Below are 24,496 nucleotides of genomic sequence, written 5' to 3'. Positions count from 1 at the left end.
GCAAATTAGCCCTTCTTCAAAGCAAATCAGAAGCAGACCTTCTTCAAAGCAAATTAGCCCTGACATATACCCAAATTAGAATCAGAAGCAGACCTTTTTTGTTTCCTCCACAAACCCTAATTTTTTCCCCAATTAATTTTTTCCACAAACCATATCACCCTTCCCCAATTAATTTTTCCCCACCCTCCATCCCCAATTGTTTTTCCCGACACCCATACCCTCATCCCTTTGCTCTTCCCACCCCTCTTTCCCTAATCTCCCCATCCCTAATTTGAAAAATCCAAACAAATAAATGAGAAGCTTACCTGGAGAAACCTGGAGAACGAGATCGGTAGTTTTTGGAACGACGGAACGAGAGAACGAGAGAGAGCCTGAGGTTCGGGTTATGCGAGAGAGCTCTGAGGTGAAGAGCGAGAGCGTTTTGGTGAAGGGAAGGCGAGAGCGTTTTGGAGAAAGGCGAGAGCGTCGGTGAAGGGAAAAGCCGAGGGCAGTTTTGGGTTATGGTATATTTCATTAAACCTGGACACTGTTCACCCGTGTGTGGGTGAAAATAAGCTGCTTTTGGAAGCTGCAAATTGCAGCTTCTTGTCATCTCTTGGTTTTGGGCTTTTTTTCACCCTCAACTTTGAAAAAAAACTGATTTTCAAAGTTTACCAAACACCAAAAATTTTCATAGCTTTTTTTCATAGTAGCTTTTTTTTTTAAGCACCTCAATCCCAAACAGGCACTTAGTCTATCATAAGTCAGTCCAGTTTAGTCCCTGAAACTAATCCAGTCCGGTACAACAAATGAACCCTCAGCTTCCTTTTCAGAATTCTTTTATTATCCTTTTCCCAATGTTAATATTTTACTCCATGATAGAAGTTTTAGGGTCTGTGATTTCATTTTTGTTGATGAATGTGCATTAATAGCTTTTAGATTTATTTTTATTTAAATTTAGATCCTACAAGTTCAAGGCATTGATGATAGAATTAAATTCAGCGCTGCTTATTGTTCCTTGGCCTCATATGAAAGTCCACAGCTTTAAATGTGGGAGCATGCTATTGAGTAATACATTGCCACCAGTTTAGGTGTTAACAATAAAGAGTGCAGAAGCGATGCAGCATGAAATTCTGATGCATGTTAACACCATTATCTTTAAATGCGGTTTTTTAACGGATTCCACTTTTAATTTTTCGCTGCTCTTTTTTCGCAGAAGTTTCTCTACTTACATAAATGCTTTACGAATTTTAGTTTTTATCATCTGATTGTTTTTTGCAGAGGTTGTAGTAATTTTGTTTTAACTGGAAATTTGGGGGTTTCTTCATTGTTATCAAATTCGATTTTTCTAATTTACTGATTTTGGGGTTTTCCAGGGAGTGGAACTTTGGTCTTTGAAGGATTTTTGGGCTTTAAAAGGGTATGTGTTGTTTTTAATGTTTCGGTTCTTGCGTGTTCCTTTCTTTGATTTTTGTTGTCTATCTGCTTTTGCGTTACTTCATGATTCATTTTTCAGTGTTGGGTGATGGGATCTAGGATTTTTAATAAATTTTCTATGTCATTCCAATTGAAAGACTGAAAAATGATTGAAATTATGTTCTTTGTCTTTTTCAAATTTCTCTCAAGTTTTTTTTGGGATATAAAAGTATCTTTTCCCGATTGGTTATAATGGTTATTCATCTCTCCAATTGGTTCCTTTTTATTCTAACAAACCTTTTTGTCTAATTTATTTTTTTTTTCATTTTTTTTTATGACTTACTACAGAAGGTAGATTCGGCTTTTCATATAACATGGATGATCAGTACAAGAAACTCATCTGAAGAATGAATCCAAAAAGGTATATGCAAATATCCTACTTTGGGTTCATATAGAAACGTGAGTTTTCTTTTAGCATAAAACTTTGATGCAATAATTTTTCTCATGGTTTGTAAGATATCGTATGAATTTTACTTACCTAGCAGTCAATGGTTGATGTCACTTCCGAAAAGCTGAGATCAGCATATGGCATATTACAACAATATATTTTTCACAAGCAGATACTAAAACTATACACATAACATTAGGCAAGTTTCAACCTTTTTTGCTTCCATTTTAGGGTTTTTCTAATTAATATTTTGTGCCGAAATTTGATTGAACCTTATTTGGGGTGTTTGATTTTAGGATTTCTCAAGTCAAATTGCCGCTTGGGTGATCAGAAAAAAAAATGGACTTGGTCTATGATTACAAGGTGACTTCACCTCTCTCGATTTTAGGATTTCTCAAGTCAAATTGCCGCTTGGGTGATCAGAAAAAAAAATGGACTTGGTCTATGATTACAAGGTGACTTCACCTCTCTCTCTCTCTCTCTCTCTCTCTCTCTCTCTCTCTCTCTCTCTCTCTCTCTCTCTCTCTCTCTCCAAAACTCAATTTTGAAGTCATCGTGCATATTTTTTTTTGGATCACTGTCACCTTTCGATTTTGTCTTATGATTTTATCTCTCTCTCCCCAAAACTCAATTTTGAAATTATCGTGCGTATGTTTTTTTGGATCACTGTCACTTTTCGATTTTGTCTTATGATTTTATCATCGTACATTGTTTGCTGACTGTCTTTGTTTTCTTCTGCAGCATGGAAAGCTGTGCAAGGCACTTTTCTGCAATTTATTGCAAAATAATGTCAATTTTCCCTTCTTTGGGTACCAGCTCAAGCTAGGAGAAAGTTTAGCATCCAAACTTTACGTTCCTTGCATGTAGCACTTGAAAAGGCTAAGAATGTAATACGCTTTATTTGGCAGGTATTCCCTCAATTTTACATTTGTAATTGATGCAGTTATCGTTACTCCCAACTTTTTAAGCAAACATTTATTTTCCCCTTTCTATATTGAAGAAATAAAATTCTTTTTATATATTTAAATTTGTTTCATTCATGATGAAGTTGTGTATAGAATTCTTTTTAGATATTTAAATTTGTTTCATTCATGATGAAATTGTGTATAAATTGCATTGGCGTTCGTAACTCAATTTTTTACTCAAACATTGTTTATGAAGATTGCAGCTGCATAATCTTTTATATAATTTTCAATCCCGCAGCAACACGTGGGTACAGATTCTAGTGTTCAATGATTTCTCGCATGGTAATGGTATTCAAACCCCAAAAATGCTGACTACACTCGTTCCTAAATTTTCACCCAATTTACCCCTGTAATTAATAGAAATTTAAGGCTAATCTGGTACCGTACTGTGAAACGATTTTTGAATCACTGTTTTGTAAATAGAAAAATGCTCGTTCGAAAAGTTTTTTCAAATTCCCGATTTACTCTTGTAACTAATAGGAATATAAGGGTTAGTCTGGTAATGTACTGTAAAGCGATTTTTGAATAACTATTTGGTAAAATAAAAAACAACAAAATATAATTTTGAGAATGAAAACATTAAAAATGCATTTGGTACTAATATATAAATTTGTGTTTGGTAATAATGGTAGCGTTGATGGTTAAAATGAGAGGAGGGTTGGTAGCAATAGTGGTTGTAGTAAGTGAAGGTAATGGGGTGGCGATGGTGGAGGTGATGATGACTATGTGAGGATAATGAAGTGGAGAATGTAGGAAGTGGTGGGGCAGTGGTAGTCATGGCAAGACAGTGGTAGTGGTGTTAGTTGTGGCAATAGTGAGACGGTGGACACGGTGGCAATGGCAAAGTTGACAGGGGTCATTCCAACAACTTTAAATATTTATATGAATATTGTATTTGATCCTATAAACAGTTAGGACAAACTAAGTTACAACTAGGAAAATGTTAGGGAAACGATGTTTTTCGACCATATTTTGTTGACCACAGGATGTGGCGGTTAATTGTTTAATTCTTTTTTCAATGGTTTCTCTAGCATCACCCTTTACAAAATCATCTAAATATGGAAAATATATTCAAACTTGGGGTGAGAAAGAGCACATTGCTCTAATCAATTTTGCTAAACTCATGTCCACTCACAAATTCATTAATCAAAAACCACCCAAAAATACAACAACCCTAGCTTCTTACCCCATCTTTCTTCCAAAATTAGCCCCTCAAGTATTCTTATAGGATAGTGCTAGTCACACACTCATTTTTACGTTCTATACACTATTGTTAAATTTTTTTTTATTGATATTCTTCAATTTATTCGATCCAACGGCTGAAAATTGAAAAGAGTGTGTGAGAAGTAAAAACGGGTGTGTGAATGACACTACCCTTCTTTTATTTTCTCTCTTCTTACCCAATAAAATATAATTTATCTAAGCAACAACTCTCTGATACCTTAAGTTGTAAGTCTTCGATATTATTCATTGTTTATTTTAACTTGAATGGATTTGAAATTGGAATGTTTCAATTTATAATTTGAACTTATATACATGGATTTTGATACGGGGTTGATACCGGCCAACAACTCTCTGAAGCCTTAAGTTAGGTAGTTATTCATAGGAGTAAAGAGATAAAGGCTGAACAAAATGAGTTAAGTATATTCAATGAAACATGAAGTATAAAAAGCTATGTAAAAGGTTGAAGTTTCTTTCCCTCTTTGTGTTTAATCGATGTAAGAGGTGGCGAAGTAATTTATTAGGTTGTTAATGGGTAATTAAGACTCGTTTAGCTTGATTTCACATAATATGGTGTATCATAATAATTACCCGTTAACAATCTAATGGGTTGGTTTGCCATCCTAGGAACATGAGAGATATTTCAATGTGTCTGGAACATGAGCATATTCATCATTTGTCATTATACAAATAGATAAACACTTGAAAAAATAAATTTTCCTCAACTTGTATAATAACATATGGGTACCGTTCTCTAGAAAATCTCTTCAGGAACATGAGAGTGATCAGTGGTTGGATTTTAATCATTCATATCTTGGCATCCAAAACTGCATACCGATTTAACAACCACAACCAATTCGGGGTTTAAGAGATAAAACTCACCTTCTTCTTCTGGTTCTGGGTGCAAACAAATCGTTCAAATCCCATCATACCTTCTTCTAGTGGATTTTCGCCCGTGCTGCTTGGACAACCATCTGTCGCCTCCAACAACGACTCAACATATCATGTCTAACGTTTGTGGTTGTTGATATGTTGGTAAAGAAAATTGTGCCTACAATCTATTTGATGAAAAATACAAGAACCAATTTTTGGGGTGAACTCCTCTCCTCTCCCGGGTGACTGGATGATTGAATACATGAACCAATTTTTGAAGTTTTGTAGTTTTCAACATTTGATATATGAAGTCTTTTTCATGCCAGAATCATACCTCAAGTCTTAATTTTGGGACAGCCTCATACATCCATTAAGCCGTTATCTGATGACGTGACGCATACGTGGATAAGGATTGGATGACACGTGTCAAAATTTTTTATAAATTAAAATTAAAAAATAACAATATTAAAACATTAAAAAAACATTAAAATTGAAAACCTAAAACCTAAAAATGAACCCCAACATCGTCCAGCTCCAAAAGGTCATTGTGAGCAAGTCCAAGATCTATTTTGCAATGGATTTGGTCCGCGGCGGTGAGCTATTTCCAGAAGTTTTCTTTACCATTGATTTCTGCCACAACAGTAGCGTCTACCACCAGGATCTGAAGACGTCGCCAAGGTCATGGACTCCTCCTGGTTCGAAGAATTTGTTTCTAAAATCGTACAGACAAAGCCAGGATCTGAAACCGTCGTTTCGTCCCAATCCGGTCAAGGTACTCGATCGTAGACAGCTCATTCACCGTTGCAGCCAGATCCAAGCCGTCGATCACCATCATGGCCATGTTCAACACACCGTGGAATCTTCCAGAAGGTGTACGGATTTCGATCGCCGTAATCGACGGCTATGGCAGCGAGAGGGTTGGTGAAGGAGATGACTATGACAGCGAGAGAGGTAAAGGATGAGATGGAGGCAGTGAGGAAAGTGAAGCATGTGGGTTCTCGGTGTGGTGGGTGACTGAAAAATGGCGGCTTGGGAAGCTTTGGCAGTGGGTTGTTAGGGGGAGATGGGGGGGGGGGGGGGGTGGTTGGAGAAGGTGTAGGCAATAAAGAATGGAGGTTATAATAAATTTTTTTTCAGTCTCCTTGCTGGAGAAAGGGATAGGCAAAAAAAATATTTTTGAATTTTTAATTGGGTTTATATGTCTATGTGGGGCCCACAGTGTAACATTTTTGCACAGTCATCATTCAGTAAAGTGTTATGTCACGTTTTAACAGAGCTTGTGACACAAAGACTAATGGAGAGATTGTCCCACAATTAAGACTTGAGGTATGCCTCTGAGATGAAAAAAAACTTTCTGTACTAAATGTTGAAAACCATAAAACTTCAAGGTAGTAAACTAAGATTAACCTTGATTTTAATTATGTTGCACTACAGATGAAAGAGTTTTTGCAAAGAGAACGAAATCATTACAAATTATTCTTCAACACGTCAGTAAACCACCTATTAGTACAGTTTCATACCATTGATGGTGACACAAATGGAACTAGGAAGGAACTACTTATTTCGCAAATGTATTCCAAGAACATAAACTCAGCTAACAACTGATACAATGCAGAATTGACTTGCATTCTCTTCTTTGCCTTGGCGGGTGACAAACAAACAAATCCCCTTCACCTCAGCCAATACATCAAAACGAAAACCAAAAATACACACGCAAGCTAAGCTAGTGGCCCTTTGTGAAATATTCACAGTGCCACTGAAAAGCCAGCCCAACACAAAATGTACAGGACTCAAATCGCTGCCTGCGAGTTGCGAGGCCATTTTAAAAAAGGGTCTCACATTCTCCATGTATGATTCATGTTTTCTCTATAGACTATGATTAATTAGTACTGATACTTGGTAAGTTAATTAGAACTGGGATCCAGTGTAGGTTTGGCCGAAAGACCAGTTGGGAGGAGCTACATTGTTGGAGATGAGTGTGCGGCCATCACTGGTTGTGACCTTGAAAGAAAGGGACTGACTGTTAAGGTAGGAGTTGCTTTGCCAATTCTGACCCCAGTTCCGGGACATAGCCTGCCAACTGGTTTTCGAACCCTTAATAGACACACCCACCACATCACCGGCTCCACCAACATTGGTTATAAGCACCAGATTGAAGTAGGGGTGCCCATTTATTGTGAATCTGATTCCACCCTTCCTCTTGCAAGCAACCCTGCATTGCAATATTAATTGGTTTGTTAGTTAACATTAGTATTTTCATTTATCAACTGTTGTCCAGTGGCTATAAGATTTGAACTCAAGACTTCGTCTAACACAGTAAAGACTGAGTGATGCTAGACCACATGATCAATCATGCCATGTGCTATCAGTTAGTTAAAGTTAGTATTAAATATATGCCAACTGAGGATATAATTGGTTACCTTCTGTAGTGAACAGTGACAACTCCGGCTTTGTATGGAGCAATTTGTTGGAAAATGGGCTGTGAAAGATCAAAGTGTTGGAGTTTCTTGTCCCACATTGGTCAACAGTATTTTTTCACTAGCCTTTATATAGGCTTATTCTTTTTTCTTAGTAATTAGAACTTAAACCATTTGGAAATGGATTGAAGGTTTGAGCCTTATGGTTGTATGGATTAGGCTTGATGATTATACTATAATATTAATATTAATTAATATTAATTAATCAAGACAATGGTCTCCTTCCAAAAGGTGTTTGAAGAGGTATGAAAGAGCCTATATAACTGGAGTCCTTAGTTCCATCAAAAATCATCTTTTTTTCCTCCTTATCTTCCGTACAAACTTTCCAGAGAGTAAACACACAAAGCAATTCGCTAGAGTTCTAGAATCCAGTGCGGGTTGTAGAATTAGGTAGTTGTATCCTGATCGAATAGATGTTGTAGAACCACAAGCACACAAGTGGGACGGAAATACTGTTTGAATGACATAGCGTTTGCGCTAGCCTCTACCTTCAATTCATTCAAGTTAGTATCATATTAATTTTTTGTAATTATTGTGTTATTGCATTCTGTATTGCAAGTATTTGTGAATAATAAAGTATAAGTATTTTAGTTCTGTATTTCTGTTATTTTATTGTTTCTAAATTGTTCTCCAACACAAAGTGTCACAGTGGAGGATTGCACCAGCCTCCGGCGTCATTAGAAAGACCCAAGTTTGGCGGGCAGAAGTTGGTTGCGGTTACTGTAATGGCTCCGGGTAAGCACCACATTTTGTCATTCACACAGTGAATCTCATAGCAGGCTCCACAGCTCAATCCATTATTGAACAAAGCAGTGCTTAATGCAGCTGTGTTTGTCCCATATCCCCGGCTATATAGATTCCCATAACCACAAGCACCAGCTGCACCACCACCCACCACCACCACCACCAAACAACCCCCCCCCCCCCCTCTTCTTCTTTCCCAAAATTAATTCACATTATTTCACTTTTCCGAACAACGACAGCACACGTGTATATAATTCTAAATATCTACCCTCTACAAGTTACAGCAGAAAATATATATATGCATGCATGTTTAATTAGTTTCTATTTTGATGGGAACAGTAAAGATTAGAAAGGTTATTGTGGGTACGTACCCATTGTCCCAGAGGCATCACTGCCCCCGTAAAAGGGTAGCATGTGCATTTGTCCACCCATTTCCAAAACCCTTGACAGTCTTCAAAATCGATACCGTAAGTAGGGCTACGATGATATACTGACATCGAAATTCCATATCCTGCCAGAAAGCGAGAAAAAAAAGAAAATTAATAACATGGTTTGATGAGAAATACACGAGATAGGGATTAATTTAAATCTTGATAAGCAAATGGAGATTGGGAAGTAAACTAAGTTAAGAAGCTTACTGGGAGCCTTCGTAACTGATGGTGAAGTTTGACGGAGAAAGATGGAACATACATACATATATATATATATATGTATGTATGTATGTATTGTTCATATAAGTACCGTTTGGTACGTAGGACGGGACGGAACAGAGTAGGCAAATGCGTTCTGTCCCACGTTTGGTGCGCCTAAAACTGATGGAACGAGCTGTTCCACAGGACGAGTTTTGGGTGAATTTTCAGTCCACCTCACCCCCCTGGAACAACTCGTTCCATATCCGTGGAACACAAAATTATAATCTCTCCGTCTCCTTCTTCTTCCTCCTTGTTTCCATCCGAGGGCATCTTTGCTCCCGCTCCGTTCCATTCCGTTTTGTCCCGTTCTGTCCCGTCCCATTCCGTTTCGTCCTGTCTCATTTGCATACCAAACGATACCATAGATCTGGATACAGAGATGGCCGATGGGAGAAGATTAAGGACTTATGTAAATGGTCAATTTGTAGAATATAGAAAACTAAGATGCCGACAACTCACCGGAAGTCTCAAACTAATAGAATAATGCTTAATTTATTCCACATTTCCACTAACGCTATACAGGTTGATAATTAAATTAGGATATAGTTTTGCTGTACTCTCACTCTCTTCTAGTGTAAAAAATAACTTTAATGGCAATTTTATGCCTTGCCTGGCTGTTAGTGCAGTCAAGTGGCCTTTTGACCTTCTTTAGTTCTTTTCGTATGTTTGCAAGAGTGGTGAACTGAACACCCCTAAAGCTAAGTAGAGCAGTGGTGGTAATTGATGAAGATTTTAAGAGAGTATTTTTGCTCACCATCATAATTATGATGTATGTTCTTTATATACCTAATCATCTGTTACATGTCCTTTCATCTTACTATAGTTAACTTTCATATTAAATGTTACTTTTTCAATTTTGAAAAAAATTAATGATAGCTAAGTGAAATGACACGTGACGGATGATTAAATATATGATAAGCATACACTATAGTTCATGGTGATGAGCAAAAATGCTCCCATATTTTTAGTATTACTCACTTCAAAAGAATGAGGTGACGGAAAGTCCATAGAGAGTCACATTTTAAGAGAGTTTCCTTAGCATTTCACTTATCGGAAATGCTTTTAAAATGACCATAAACGCTTCTATATGATTAAAATGTTTTAAATATTATTTGGTAGCTTGTGATGAAAGCGCATCTAGTATAAATACTTACAAACAAACGTAAGTGCTTCTATTTTTTTTTTTTTTTGACAAATAATAGTATCTATACTAAGGGGATGAGAGAGCGGGCTAAGTTTTACAATAGACTTGCCGTAATAATGTGGTTATTCGCCTTTAGCGAAAATCGAATCTAAAACCTCTTATTTACAAATAAAAAAAAATATCATTAAATCGTAGTACTAAGTGAGATAAGTACTTCTTACATAAACATTCTCAAATAAAGTCTGCCATACACTCGCACCTAACCATGTAAATGCTTTATATTCGCTGCATGACAGTTTATGGTTAAAGTAGGACTTTATTTATTCGACAAGTTAAAAGGTTGCATGGTAAAATGGGAAGTCGATCTTTCCGTCATAATCTGTATATAAATTATTTATTTTGATTCCTAAAACTGGTCTCTTCTCCTCCTTCTGGCCGTGGTGCCCGGCAGGCAAGTAATATAATTTCTTTTTCTTGAAACTTGAAAGCAATATGCTTGCCCTTGTCCGCTTCCAGGCTCTAGGTGTTACTAAGAGCAGTTCCACCAGGGAACTGATAGGTCGGCACCCAGGAAAAAAAATGACCCGGCACCCAGGCTTTCCCCTCCAGCCCAGCAAATAGGTTGGCACTCAGCCCAAGCCAGGTAAGAGACCAGCTCAAAATCGACAGACCCAGAGCCGGGCTATCTAACGTCAGCTGGGGCATCGACCGTGACAACCTCCGATTCCGAGCTGTAGCATAACAGAACAACGATAAACAAACCCAGAAAGCAATCCGGCAAACCAAGAAAAACCCATATCACAATTTGCAATACCGAGCTCAAGAAATTATTTTTCTGAAAATTTGGATAGAAAAAGGCCACCTTCCAATAGAACCCTTGAGGAAGAACTGGTTTTTGTGAGATTTGTTGGCTGTTTGGTTGATTTTCCGGGAAAGACCAGCTAAGGATGGAAAAGGTGGGCCGAGGAACCTTACTACAGCTGCGGCGTTTCATTTTTCTGTGGGGAAGACCAGAAGAGTTCCTTAAATCTAAATGGGGAGAGAGAGAGAGAGAGAGAGAGAGATGCAGAGGGAGGTTCCAGGGAACAATGCGACATGGTGAGGTTTTGAGGGGGAGTGGGAGTGGTGGATTAAATGGGGTTTAACAAAATTGATAATATTTTAATAAATCAAATTATTATTTTATAATAAAAATTAATCATATTTTAATAAAATTGACTAGGTTATTTAGTTTTAGGAGTGGAGATACTCTTGGCCTATTATTGTTCATTGGGGCCTATCACTGTTCACTGAGTGGATAAATGCGCTGGGTACTGACGAAAAATCTTTAGGGGTGGAATTACTCTAACAGGAATATAATGTAATAATATATTAATTAGTTCACAAGTTGGCAACAATAAGAATCACCTGCCCAACTTGCTCATGACAATAAACCATTTCTGTAAATAATATTATTAGCTTAGCCTCCATTATTTTTCTTTTTCTTTTTTTTTTCCCCTTTGTCTTTAATCATATAAAAAAATATGACAATGTTATGGCTTATATTAACTGATAAGGAATGGGGGGTGCTGCAAGAGAGAGTGGAGAAGAGTATAGGGGTTTTTCTCAGTGTTTATGAGATATATGTTATTCTCTTACACAATATCTTTATTTATAATAGTAAAAAGAAGAGGAATTACTTGTTCTTAAAAATAAAAAATTAAAAAAAAATTAAAAAAAAAAAAACTAGTAATTAATATATCTAAAATTTATTCAATCACACTTTAACATGATATTTATAACAGACAAGTATTATTTTTTTTTTTGAACACCAGACAGACAAGTATTATTTACCTTTTAAATGTTAATGGCCGAACTGGGCACATGGGATGGATGATGGGGGCATTTCAGTTTGACTTTACAGTACTAGTATGTACATATAGGCAGGGATGGATGATGGGGGCATTTCAGTTTGACTTTACAGTACTAGTATGTACATATAGGCATGAGAAATGAGAGTGAATCCACAAGGAAGTTAAAGAAGATTAGCAGGAGGAAACCAAAAAGTCAGGATCTTAATCTGTTGAAACTGGTTAGCATGTGGCAAACCGCCAAGCTCAGAAGATTGAGAGATTTTTTAGTGTGATTGGCACACGAGTGGTACACCATATGTTATTATATAAATGGTGGAATATGTGTGCTAAAAGTTAATAACTTAAAAAATAAAAGTTCCCACCACTTACATAAAAAAATGTGGTATACTACTTGTGTTTCCGTCACAATAAATTATTTTTCCAGAAGACTATTATACTAAAATTATTAATGAGAAGGACAATCGATCTCCCCACGCGGCAATAATCAATCAATCCCTTTTTTTTTGCTTTGTTGGGCAATCTTAGCTGTAAGTGATAATATCCTTCTTACTTTTCTTGATGCACAAGAAACATATTAGTATTAGTCTTATATATTAGTGTGTAAATTGTGATATGATGTGGCAGATGTAATTCTAGCTCATATTGCTAAAATAATTACCTAAGTGCTGATTTGGTTGTATCTTTCTTATTAGAGTCTCATAGGTCTTAAGTAAGTCAGGTGCCAATTGTCTACATCTCATAGGATGTAACATGGAAGGCTAAGATTGCTTTGATGTATTTTGACTACTGCCAAAAGTGTATAATCATTAGAATTGGAGTGATTTTTCTTCACACTCTCTCTAGTGCATGTCATGGTGAATGTGTGAAAATGTCAGAGTCATATTCTCTGTTGCTCTCTCTCTCTCTCTCTCTCTCTCTCTCTCTCTCTCTCTCTCTCTTCTCTCTATCATCATCCTTCATCTTTGTACTGGAATTTCATCTAAATTCTGAGTGAGTCTATGAAGTCATAGCTCATAGTGTACCATTCCCTGCTAAATTCGAATGAAGACGATTTTCTGATCGCACGAGTTATGGAGTATTGTTGAGACGGGTTTTACTTCTCCAATGAAGGCGGAGGAAGAGTTAACAAAGGCGTAGATGAAGCTGCATCTTGAAAATTTGGTCAAGGATGCAAGGGCTTTTGGAATCATTCAAGGAGATGTATCGGATCAGATTTTTCCACGCATTGCAACTCTAGAAACTGCAAAAACAACATAGGATATTCTGAAGCAAGAGTTCGTAGGAGACAAACATGTACGATCTGTGAAATTACAAGGTCATCGTCGTGATTTTGAGTACACTCGTATGAATGAATGTGAGTCTCTAGCTGCATATTTGGCTAGATTGTTTGATTTGATAAATCAGATGAAGAGTTATGGAGAAGATCTTAGTAATAAGAGAATTGTGCAAAACTTATTGATCAGTTTACCCAAAACATATGATAGTATAACTTATATTATAGAGAACACTAAAGATATTGAAGTAATTGATGCTTAAGATGTGATTGCTATATTGAAAGGGTATGAACTGATACTAGCTAGACATGGAGAAAGTAGTACTAAGCGTGCATTTGCTAGTTTGAATATCTCACCTAAGAATGATAAATTTGGTAATCAAAATACCAATGTTGGTGGAACGAAATTTCAGAAGAATTTCAAGTTCAAGGAGAAACAATGGAATGAAAAGTTCACTTTAGGTGTAAGAAATGATACTAGCAACATTAGTAGTGCTCGCAAATACTGTGATAAGCTTCACTATGGAGAGTGTTAGATGAAAGGGAAGATCAAATGTCACAAGTGTGGCAAGCTTGGCCATATTGTCAGGGTATGTAATCTCAATAAGAGTGTTCAGCAAGGGAATTTTGCAAACAAAATGGAGGAACCTGGAAATATTTTTCTTGTTAAATAAACAAGTGAAGTGAAAGCTGTGAGTGACATACGGTATATAGATAATGGATGTAGCAATCATATGACCTTCATAGAGGATCTGCTTATGGACATTGACAGAAATATTAAAGCAAAATTGCAAGTTGGCACATGGGTTTTGGTTGATGTGAAAGGCAAATGAACTCTTGCTATTGACAATAAGAAGGGAAATAAGTATATAAGAGAAGTCATGCTAGTACCTGGATTTGCAGAGAATTTACTAAGTGTTGGACATATGACTAAACATGGGTATTTTCTTGTGTTTGGTGATTGCAAGGTGGATATCTTTGATGATAGAACACTGACAAACTTGGTGGTTAGTGTGAAGCAAAAAGGGCATAAGTGATTTCCACTAGTGTTCAAATCCAACGATCAATTGGTATTAAAAGCTAATGTGCATCAGTGTGCTACAATGTGGGAGATTGTTGGAAATATGCCCTGAAAGTCAATCTTTGGAAGAAACCTTTCAGGACAATGAATTGATGTATATATATGACTCTTATACATCGGAAGGCAAAGATACTAATTGGGACTATCTCAATGAACGAAATATGTCCTAAATAGTGAATCCATGGACAATGGATCGATGGAAGAAGTAACCTAATGATGTTAGGTTACAGAGACCTTCTTCTCATAACCATTATGTCCAAAAAGGTTCCTGGTCATAAGGATTGTCGGAGGGATACTGACAATCCATAGACTGGTACATACTATGTCCGCTTCAATTGGAAGGATGGAAAGTCTCATCCCATTCGTGTAGCGACACTAAGACAAGCATGTAGGTGCTCATTAAGGGAATGAGTTCACTGAACACAATCGAACGAGAGTACTTGCATGGAGGTCTACTCACATGTCAAGCAAGTAACTCTAATGGTTGGAATAATGTAAGTAATCCTTTGACCTGAGGCATCTCGTTGTCTTGTGGTTAAGTACTTAATCTTTGATTATGTTAAAGTCATTCCATTCGAGAGTGTCCAAGGCATCGTTGGGGTTAAGCCACTTAGCCATGAAGGCAAGTGAATGCGCAACAAGGAATCTCTAATCTTCGATAAGAGAGGATGAATACTCTAAGATATGATTCGGGAATCTTCGGCCGAAGTATCGAGTGTAATAAAGGAAAGCGTTCCTATACGTCTCAAATGAATCATATAAGAAGGAATAATCACATTAGGGGTTTGACATTATAAATCCATACCCTAGTAATGTGATTGAGAGTATTGTTTTAGAGAAGGATCGAATTACATTGTAATTCCAACTGAATAGGTTCTCCGAATAACTTCTACATTAGCTTGGGTAGCCATGATATATGATTAGATGTCACTCATGGCTTGTGAGTTCTTCTAGATGATTAAATGTAGTCATTAAAAGGAAGGTGAATTAAAAGTAAGTTTTAAATCACTAAGTGATTGGATAATCAATTGGATTGGTGCCAATCACCTCACTGCCTTGCTAATTAGAACCTAAAAGATTGTTCACCGATACACTCTTGTAGTGAGTAACTAATGGATGAAGGAAATAATTAATTGGATTAATTAAGTGTTTTGATTAATTTAGAAAGTCTAAAGAAATCATAAAAGCGATAAAGATCGTTTTGGGCTTAAAGAAACGTTCGGGTTTAATCGGGCCCATTGGGCCAAAACCCATTGGGCTTTTATTCAAGCATTGGATGACTTGAAATAATTAAAAGCCCAAAGCCCAAATTAAACACAATAGGCCGGCCAAATGAGAAGGGAGAGAGAGAGAGTGAGTCAATTGTTGACTTGTTTCTTTAAGAAATAAAAGGAACAAAACAAGACATAGTGTGTTAGGTGATTGAGAATACACAAAAGAAAACATATTCATTCTCTCTAAACTTCTTCAAAGGCCGGCCACCAAGGGGATGAACTAGCTAATCATCTTGTCATCCTTTTGGTTATTCCTTCATCTTTCTCATTACAAAGTGGGTGAGGATCTTTAGAGGTTTTCATATCTTTGGAAACTTGAAGAGGACCTAGGAGCACTCATTCTCAACAAAGTGGAGGAGGCAAGGAGGGAGGCTAGGCTCAAGGAGTTCAAGGAGCAAAGAGCTTGGAGGTGGTCAATCCTTGGTCTTAGATCTAGATCAAGAGGTACAACACTACTCCTAAACTTTGTTCTTCAATAAATTGTTTTTGATGCATCTTATATAAACCTATGCATCTTGAAGGGGATTTGCATGACTATAGCTTTGATAAAATGTATGACATGCTTCCGTTGCTTTCGTATATAAATTTTGAATTGTATATGCATGCTAGTCACTAGAAATCCCACATAAATATCATATTTTCCCTTCAGCATAGAAGGTTTGGACACCTAAATTATAGGAGTTTGAAGTAGTTGCAAGAACATGATATCATTCTTGGATTACCTGTGATGCATGACAGTGAAGGTGTGTGTCAAGAATGTGCAATGCGAAAGAATCATATGGAGTTTTTTTTCCAAAAGAATCAACTTAGAGGGCAAAGATGTATTAGAGCTAATACACTCAGATGTGTATGGCCCTATGCAAAAACCAACAATGAATGGACATAGGCATTTCATGTCACATCCCGGCCAGGGCCTCCACCACATCCCAGGTTTGACTCTACCGTAACACGATATTGTCCACTTTGGGCCCCGACCACGCCCTCATAGTTTTGTTTCTAGGAACTCACACGAGAACTTCCTAGTAGGCCACCCATCATAGGATTGCTCTCGCGCGCAACTCTCTTAACTTTGGAGTTCTGATAGAACCCGAAGCCAGTGAGTTCCCAAAAGGCCTTATGCTAGGTAGATATAGAAATATACATATAAGGCTTACATGATCCACTTCCCTGGGTGATGTGGGATGTTACAATCCATCCCCCTTAGGGGCCCGACTTCCTCGTCGGCGCACATCCGGCCAGGGATTGGCTCTGATACCAAATTGTAACATCCCGGCCCGGGCCCTCACCACATCCCGAGCTTAACTCCACCGTAGCACGATATTGTCCACTTTGGGCCCCGACCACGCCCTCACGGTTTTGTTTCTAGGAACTCACACGAGAACTTCCCAGTGGGTCACCCATCATGAGATTGCTCTCGCGCTCTACTCGTTTAACTTCAGAGTTCTGATGGAAATCGAAACCAGCTTCCAAAAGGCCTTGTGTTAGGTAGAGATGAGAATATACATATAAGGCTTACAAGATCTACTCCCCTGGGTGATGTGGGATGTTACACTTCATTACATTCGTTGATGATTACTCAAGGATGTGGTTGGTCTATTTCTTGAGACACAAGTCAGAAGTCTTCTATGTGTTCAAGAAGTTTAAGGCTATGGTACAGCTTCAAAGTGGTTATTCTGTGAAGAAATTGAGAACTAATAGGGAATTCGAGTTCATTTCAAGTGAGTTTGAAAAGTTTTATGAATCTTTGGGGTTAGAGAGGCAGCTTACTATTGCATATTCTCCACAATAGAATGCAGTTGCAGAAAGGAAAAAATAGAACTATAGTGGATATGGCTAAATGCACGCTTCATGAGAAAGACCTTTCATGTAATCTCTAGGGTGAAGCAGTGAACACATCTGTGTATCTTCTAAATAGGTGTCCCACAAAAGCATTGGAGAATATTACACCCTTTGAGAAGTTTAGTGGAAGAAACCTGAAATTAAACACCTAAGAGTGTTTGGCTTAGTGTGTTATTCTCTTAAACATAGAGTCAAGGAATTGTGCATGCCATTTTCTACAAATGAATCTTTGGAGATGAGTGCAGTTGATGAAAGTTCAAATTCCATGGAACATGTTGTATCTGAAGGTCCTCAAATCCAAATTGAAGGCTCTCCAACTATTATTTCTAGTGAATCAACCAGTTCTGTCTCTACATCTCAATATGATGATACTTCACTGAGATATAGAAACTTAAGTGAGATTTATGAGAGATGCCATTTGTGTATCATTGAACCAGAATGTTATGATGAAGCTGCACAAGATGAAGCATGGAAGAAGGCAATGAAAGATGAAATATGTATGATTGAAAAGAACCAGACATGAGAATTGGTTAGGAGACCATCTGATAAGCCTGTGATTGGGGTAAAATGGGTGTATAAAACAAAGTTGAACTTAGATGGCTTAGTTCAAAAGAATAAAGCTAGACTTGTTGCAAAAAGTTATGCACAAAAGCCTGGGATAGATTATAATGAAACCTTTGCACATGTTGCAAGGTTAGACACAAGAAGGACTCTCACTGCACTGGCTGCAAAGAACAAGTGTAAGTTATTTCAACTGGATGTGAAATTAGCTTTCTTAAAAGAGGTGTATGTATACCAGCCAGATGGATTCATTGTGCAAGAAGATGAGGATAAGGTTTACAAACTACACAAAGCCTTGTATGGTTTGAAGTAGGCACCTAGGGCTTGGTATGGAGAAATTGATTCATACTTTGCACAATGTGGTTTCAAAAAGAGTACCAGTGAGGAAACATTGTATACCAAGTGCAGAGGAGACTCAGAGATGATTATAGTGTCCATTTATGTTAATGATATATTCTACACTGGAAGCTGTTAAGAGTTAATGGATGAATTCAAAATTGATATGATGCATAAATATAAGATGACTGATCTGGGACTTCTACATCATTTTTTTTGGTATAAGAGTCATGCAAACTGAAGAATGCATTTTCATCCACCAGAGAAAGTATGCATCATCTCTGTTGAAGAAATTTGGACTCCAGGATTGTAAACCAGTGAGCACACCACTGGTACCAAATGATAAATTGAGGAAGGAAGATGAAAGTGGAGCTGCAGATGAAGCTCAATATAGAAAAATTGTAGGTAGTTTGTTGTATCTCATAGCAACTAGATCTGACATAATGTATGTTGCATGTTTATTAGCAAGGTTCATGCACTGTCCTACTAACAAACATTTTGGGACAACAAAAAGGGTTCTAAGATATGTTCAGGGGACTCTTGATTTTGGCTTGGAGTACAATAAAAGGCAAAGGAGGAATTCTAATAGGATTATGTGACAGTGATTGGAGTGGTTCAGAAGAAGACATGAAAAACACATCTGGGTATGCTTTTACCTTTGGCAATGGAGTTTTCTTTTAGGCTTTAGTCAAGCAACAATGTATTGCTTTATCCATAGTTGAAGCAAAGGATATTAGTGCATCTGAGGCAAGAGCACATGCTACTTAGCTAAGGTTTGTTTTGGAAGACTTTGGTGAAGTCCAATATGTTGCAACACCAATGAACTGTGACAATACTTCAGCCATAGCTATCATTAAGAATCCTATTTTTCATCAGAAAACCAAGCATATAAACAGGATGTATCATTTCATAAAGGAGACATTGCAGCAATGAGTGATTGATTTGGTTCATTGTCCTACAAAGGAGCAAGTTGCTGATATCTTTAGAAAGACATCAACAAGAGAGCAATTCACCTATCTCAAAGAACTTCTTGGAGTGAAATCAGTTCACAATTTAAAGGGGGTTGTTAGTGTGTAAATTGTGATCTGATGTGGTAGTTGTAATTCTAGCTCATATTGCTAGAATAATTAGCTAAGTGCTAATTCGGTTGTATCTTTATAATTAGAGTCTCATAGGTCTTAAGTAAGTAAGGTGCCAAGTGTCTACACATCATAAGGTGTAAGGTGGAAGGCTGAGATTGCTTTGATGTATTTTGAATATTGCTCGTTAGAATTGAAGTGATTTTTCTTCACTCTCTCTCTTTAGCGCATGTCATGGTGAATGTGTGAAAATGTCAGTCATATTCTCTGTTGCTCTCTCTCTCTCTCTCTCTCTCTTCTCTCTATCATCACCCTTCATCTTTGTACTGGAATTTCATCTAAATTATAAGTGAATCTGTGAAGTCATAGCTCATAGTGTACCATTCCCTGCTAAATGTAACATTATAGCATAAAATTACAGCTTAAAAGAGCCTACAGCACTAGTGAACATGATTGGTACTCTAACTAATGTTTAGCGACCTTAATCTCTAAAGCTTATTGTAACTTTTGGGTTGGCATGCACTTGGATGATGAAAAGATGATCCTGTAGCACACTATCATCATTGGAATTACAGTTGTCGGTAAATTTGCCAAACAAAACTAGCTTTACACACCCACACCACACGGATGCACGTCTACTTAAGCATGCGTGTTCATTTCCGCATATTTGCCTTTTAAGATGACAAAAGGACTTTGGTTTATGGTGTACAAAACAGAAATATACAGATGAGAGTATTAGTCTTCACGATCATGGTTGAGGGGCCATGCAATGTGACAATAATGTTGCAACATTATATAAACCACGGAGACTTGCTCTGCCAAGTACATATGACCTATATATTAAAAAAAAATTGCGGCTGTCATTGTTAATAAGGAGCGCTACCTAGCTTAATCACTGGACAGATGCATGGAATGGAAATCCGAAGCTGATCTGCAGTGAGAAGCTAATGAATTACAAAAGACATACGCACGCAGTTTGGTGGACTAGACGGGAAAAACCAGCCTCTCTTCTGCTAGCTAGCTGTTGGCAACACTGGCCTTCATGACACGGTAATTATTATTGTAACCTGCACTTGTAGTTTTGGAAGTGGTGCATGAGGAGAAAGCAGCAGCAGTCCTCTTGCCAGCTGCTGCAGCTTTCTTATTGAAAATTCTATGATCACATTGCTTACCGTTGCCATTGATATCCATATAACTACTAACAAGTCTTCTCCCCAGTTCATGTCTCTGATGATCATGAGCTCTCCTCCTGATCATGAGATTCCGTTTCTTCATGTTCATGACATCGATGATCCTACTGCTAGCAATGTCTAATTTACTACCAGTACTACTCATCACAGGTTCTGGCATGGCCTCTAGCCCCATCAACTTGGCTACTACTCCTGGTTTGCACCATTTCACCCTCTCCCCTGCTACAGTTGCTGGCAGCCTACAGTACTGCAGTTCCGTCCTTGTAAAAGCATTTGTAAGATCATGCTCAAAATCATGATCCAAGCTGTTTCTGAAGGAGGAGCGATACATGGCATCCTTGCCATCGAGCGAGAAGCGAGGGTACTGATTTAATGCATTCCTTGCAGACCGTAAAATATCAGAATTGTTAACGCAAGACATTCTTCCCTTGTAGTACTTGTACTTGTTATAATCTGTAGGTTTTGAATACTTTGAGGATCTCGCAATCTCCTCTTCTAAATCTAACCTCAGTATCATCTCCTCCAACGTCGGCGGCTGATGAAGATCATGATCTGAATCATTAATACTGCTGGTATTATTTTCCTGCAAATAGTAATTATCATCAGTAGTAGGAGAGCGAACAACCGGAAGTGGTGCAGGATTAGAGGAGGTAGCAGAAGCAGCAGCATCGGTGCAGGTGGTCTTGTGATGTTGGTTGAGGGTAGAGGTTGAGCCATCACCGTTGCAAAAGTTTCTCAACCCTTTCTTCATCTTGGCTCCAAGAGAGTTCTTGATTAGAAACAAGGACAGGTCTCTCATTGAGTGCAAGGTTGATATCAGAATCAGATCGAGAGCTTCAACCCGAAACCCTAAACCCTGAAGCAAGCTAGCTCCTTAATATATTAAGTAGTGGATAGTATTCAAGGTTGATCCATGGAGCTAGTGCAGGGGATCCGATCGGGTTCTGAAAAAATCATCAGGAGCTAGATGGAGACAAAAACATACTAGTACAGAACGTGAACCAGAACGGGAATGTTGTGGGGTGGGCGGTGTGGATGATGATATTTTAAGTTTAGCTACAGCTAGAGCTAAGATATATAGATAGATAGAGATAGCCTTAATAGCATTCACATGACAAAAGAAGAGGAGTGGGGGGTGGGGGGCTTCACAAGTTTTGTCCCCTCTCCTCTCCTCCTGGTCATGGTCTCTGCAAATTAAGCTTTTACTTTACTAAATTTACGTCAAATATCAATCAATTCACCAGCGACTAGCCAGTCGAGCAATATACATACCGTACTTACTCTCTCTTAAATTCATTTTGATGATGATAATAATAATAATAATAACTAGCAGAGAACATACATTTTGTATGTGTGAACAATTTCTCTTAATAAGTTATCTTAATATTACATAATTACTGTTTTTTGTCCTCCTTATATAAATATTGTGTATCAAAAGTGAGGGTAAAATAGGAAAAATAAGAATATGATTGTCATTTTGTAAAAAAAAAAGGGTAAGTCAAAAGGTACAAAATTACTATTTTACTCTCTTCATGTCAATATTGTGTATTCAGAAGTGAGGGCAAAATTGATAAAAACAAGGAAAGAAAGTTGACAAGGCCATTCTCTTAATAGAATAGAATAGATAATAATATAATATTAGAGATGGTTTTCACCAGAATTGGTTGAGGGATATGATGGTCGATCATTCACTCACTCTCAAGCTAACCTGTTAAACAGGGGTAATAGTTAATTAAAAAGGATGATGAGTCCTTCCGTCCATCCGTCCATCCGTCCATCCGTCCATTCATATCCATCAAGGACAAAGAGCTTCGTTCATCAGATGCCTGCTGGAGGTGAAGAGATTAATAAAAGCAAAGCTTGACCCCTTTACATTCAATTTCTGGTGGAAATCTTGTGCACAACGTCTTATTTTAAAAATACACAAAATCCATACAACCCCCACCCAACACTCACACGCATATTCGCTTTCTTTTTTAATAACACAGCCCCACATATGAAACTCATTTCAAGAATTCAACTCTATAGTTTTGTTTGCAAGTTAAATTAGTGAAAAAAAATTGACACTAGTACTATGTTGATGATCTAATGATATTTATATTCATTTGTACGTGAAAGGTATATGTTCTGCTTATCTAAATGACAAGTTAGTTCGTAATTATCGTAACTCATATTTCTATTGTCTCACTTAACTCAAATCCCAATCATCTTTTATTTTCACTTTGATTTTTTTTTTATCACAAGGGATAATTTACAATATTCAACTACACAAAGGAGAGCGGGGAGAGTTCGAACTAGTGGGTTGGTGAGAAAGGTCTACCACTTGCAAATCCCTAGAGCCGAAACATAATGCCCATGAGTCCATGACTATGGTCGAAGACTTGCATCCCTGGATCAAACTCGACGACCACGAGCCCTTACCTAACATGAGGACCCTAACACCCAAGATCGACTTGAGGAACCTGACGCTCCGAATATGGTCTAGAAGACTTGGCGCCTCAAAATCGAGGACCCAAGGGCCTTGTTAATGACTTGAGAATCGAGCACGCAGGACTCGGATATGAAACGTTGAGACTCGGACTAAGGAACTTGGTGCTCAAGACCCAACCTGGGGAATCTAGGTCGAGAACTCCAGTAAAATCTTTCAAAGACTAGAGGTGTTGGATTTTGAATTTAGCGGTCAGGTCAATTATTTTAAAGTTATTGAAATCGTCAAAATTGGATTGGAAACATTGGTTATGCAAATTAAATTGGATGCCATTTTTTAATCAACCGGGAAATTCTCTAAAAACAAAATGTTGACGAGGGTACGTAACTTCTCTCATACTTTCTGATTCAAGATTGAATAGTTGAGATTTAACTAAGAACAATACTTGACTACTCAAAGATGTAGGAACTCTTACTCAAAATTCTTAATGTTTTAATCACGGAACTTTATGCTTATGAGCAGAACCGTTCATACTATGAATTACATTGTAAAGATTATCTCTGCAAAAAATAAATTAAAACTAAGGTCGTTTAGTCAATCTATTGTAACAAATACATAGACGGTTCATAATGCTTTTACCAATACCGTTCATTTGTTTTTAAATAGTTTAATGACTAAACGACCTTAGTATTAATTGATTTTTTGCAAATGTGATCTTTATGTGGTAATTTATAATATGAACGGTTCTGATTATAAACATGAAGTTCTATAAATTGACAACGAACAATTTTGAGAAATTTTGAGTAGGAGTTCCTACTCATCTTTGAGTAACTAAGTATTGTTCTTTAAGTTCCTAAGGAATAATACTTGGCTACTCAAAGGATGAGTAAGAGTTCCTATTCAAAATTGTCATGAGATTTAACTAAAGAATAATACTTTGTATTTATAATCAGAATCGCTCATATTATAAATTACTCTATAAATATCGCCTATGCAAAAATCAACTAAAACTAAGATCGTTTCGTCGTCAAATTGTATAAAAACAAATGAACGAAATTGGTAAAAACATTACGAAACATTTAGTTATGTGATACAATAGATTGATTACAACAAAGTTTTAATTCTTTTTTATTTTTTTTAAATTTTTTGCAGAGATAATATTTATATAGTGATTCATAATTTGAACAGTTATGATCATAATTACAAATCTCTGTGATTCGAACACAAAAAATTTCGAGTGGGAGTTCATACTCATCTTTAAATAGCAAAATATTGTTCTTAATTAAATAAGCTCTTGTTAAATGTCAATTGTTATTTATTTATTAAAAAAAAAAGGTGCAGCAAAGCAAGCCTCGATGGAGAAATTGTTCATTGTGCTCGGGACACGGGTGATACACTATGTATCATTATACAAGTAATAAAAAATTTTATTTTTAAAGTTGTTAATTTTTTAACACAAGTATCTCATCACTTTAGGCACTTTACAAAATCTCTCGATCGGAGATGATTTATATTCCAAATTTAAAAGGGAAAAATAACAGTTTGATGGGCCCGGCGGTTTCAAAACAGGCGGGATTTGACCCAAAAACGAATGAGCAGGCTGGATGAGAATAAAAGGTGGGC

General features: G+C 37.2%; 1 protein-coding gene, 1 long non-coding RNA gene and 1 pseudogene across 2 annotated transcripts; 1 reads left to right on the top strand and 2 right to left on the bottom strand.

Moving 5' to 3' along the window:
* The first annotated feature begins 740 nt into the window (after positions 1 to 740).
* Positions 741 to 2,823, top strand: LOC125470670. The gene is made up of 3 exons (XR_007252977.1): positions 741 to 1,854; positions 1,941 to 2,298; positions 2,585 to 2,823. It is a non-coding gene; the product is annotated as an uncharacterized LOC125470670 (long non-coding RNA).
* A 3,987-nt stretch (positions 2,824 to 6,810) lies between these two features.
* On the bottom strand, positions 6,811 to 8,631 carry LOC103931453 (annotated as a pseudogene).
* An 11,330-nt stretch (positions 8,632 to 19,961) lies between these two features.
* LOC108865880 lies at positions 19,962 to 21,608 on the bottom strand. Its single transcript, XM_018643549.2, has one exon. It carries the CDS (start codon positions 21,242 to 21,244, stop codon positions 20,273 to 20,275), a length of 972 nt encoding a protein of 323 aa, XP_018499065.2. The 5' UTR covers positions 21,245 to 21,608; the 3' UTR covers positions 19,962 to 20,272.
* Positions 21,609 to 24,496: the final 2,888 nt, after the last annotated feature.

Source organism: the organism of the source record quoted next, unplaced genomic scaffold, assembly GCF_019419815.1.
Source record: "Pyrus x bretschneideri cultivar Hongxiangsu unplaced genomic scaffold, Pyrus_bretschneideri_v1 Contig51, whole genome shotgun sequence".
Classification (NCBI taxonomy): domain Eukaryota; kingdom Viridiplantae; phylum Streptophyta; class Magnoliopsida; order Rosales; family Rosaceae; genus Pyrus; species Pyrus x bretschneideri.
This window is presented reverse-complemented; position numbering and strand designations above follow the sequence as displayed.

Excerpts from the sequence above, each read along its gene's own strand:
- LOC108865880 (XM_018643549.2), bottom strand. The coding sequence starts at position 21,244 with ATGAGAGACCTGTCCTTGTTTCTAATCAAGAACTCTCTTGGAGCCAAG.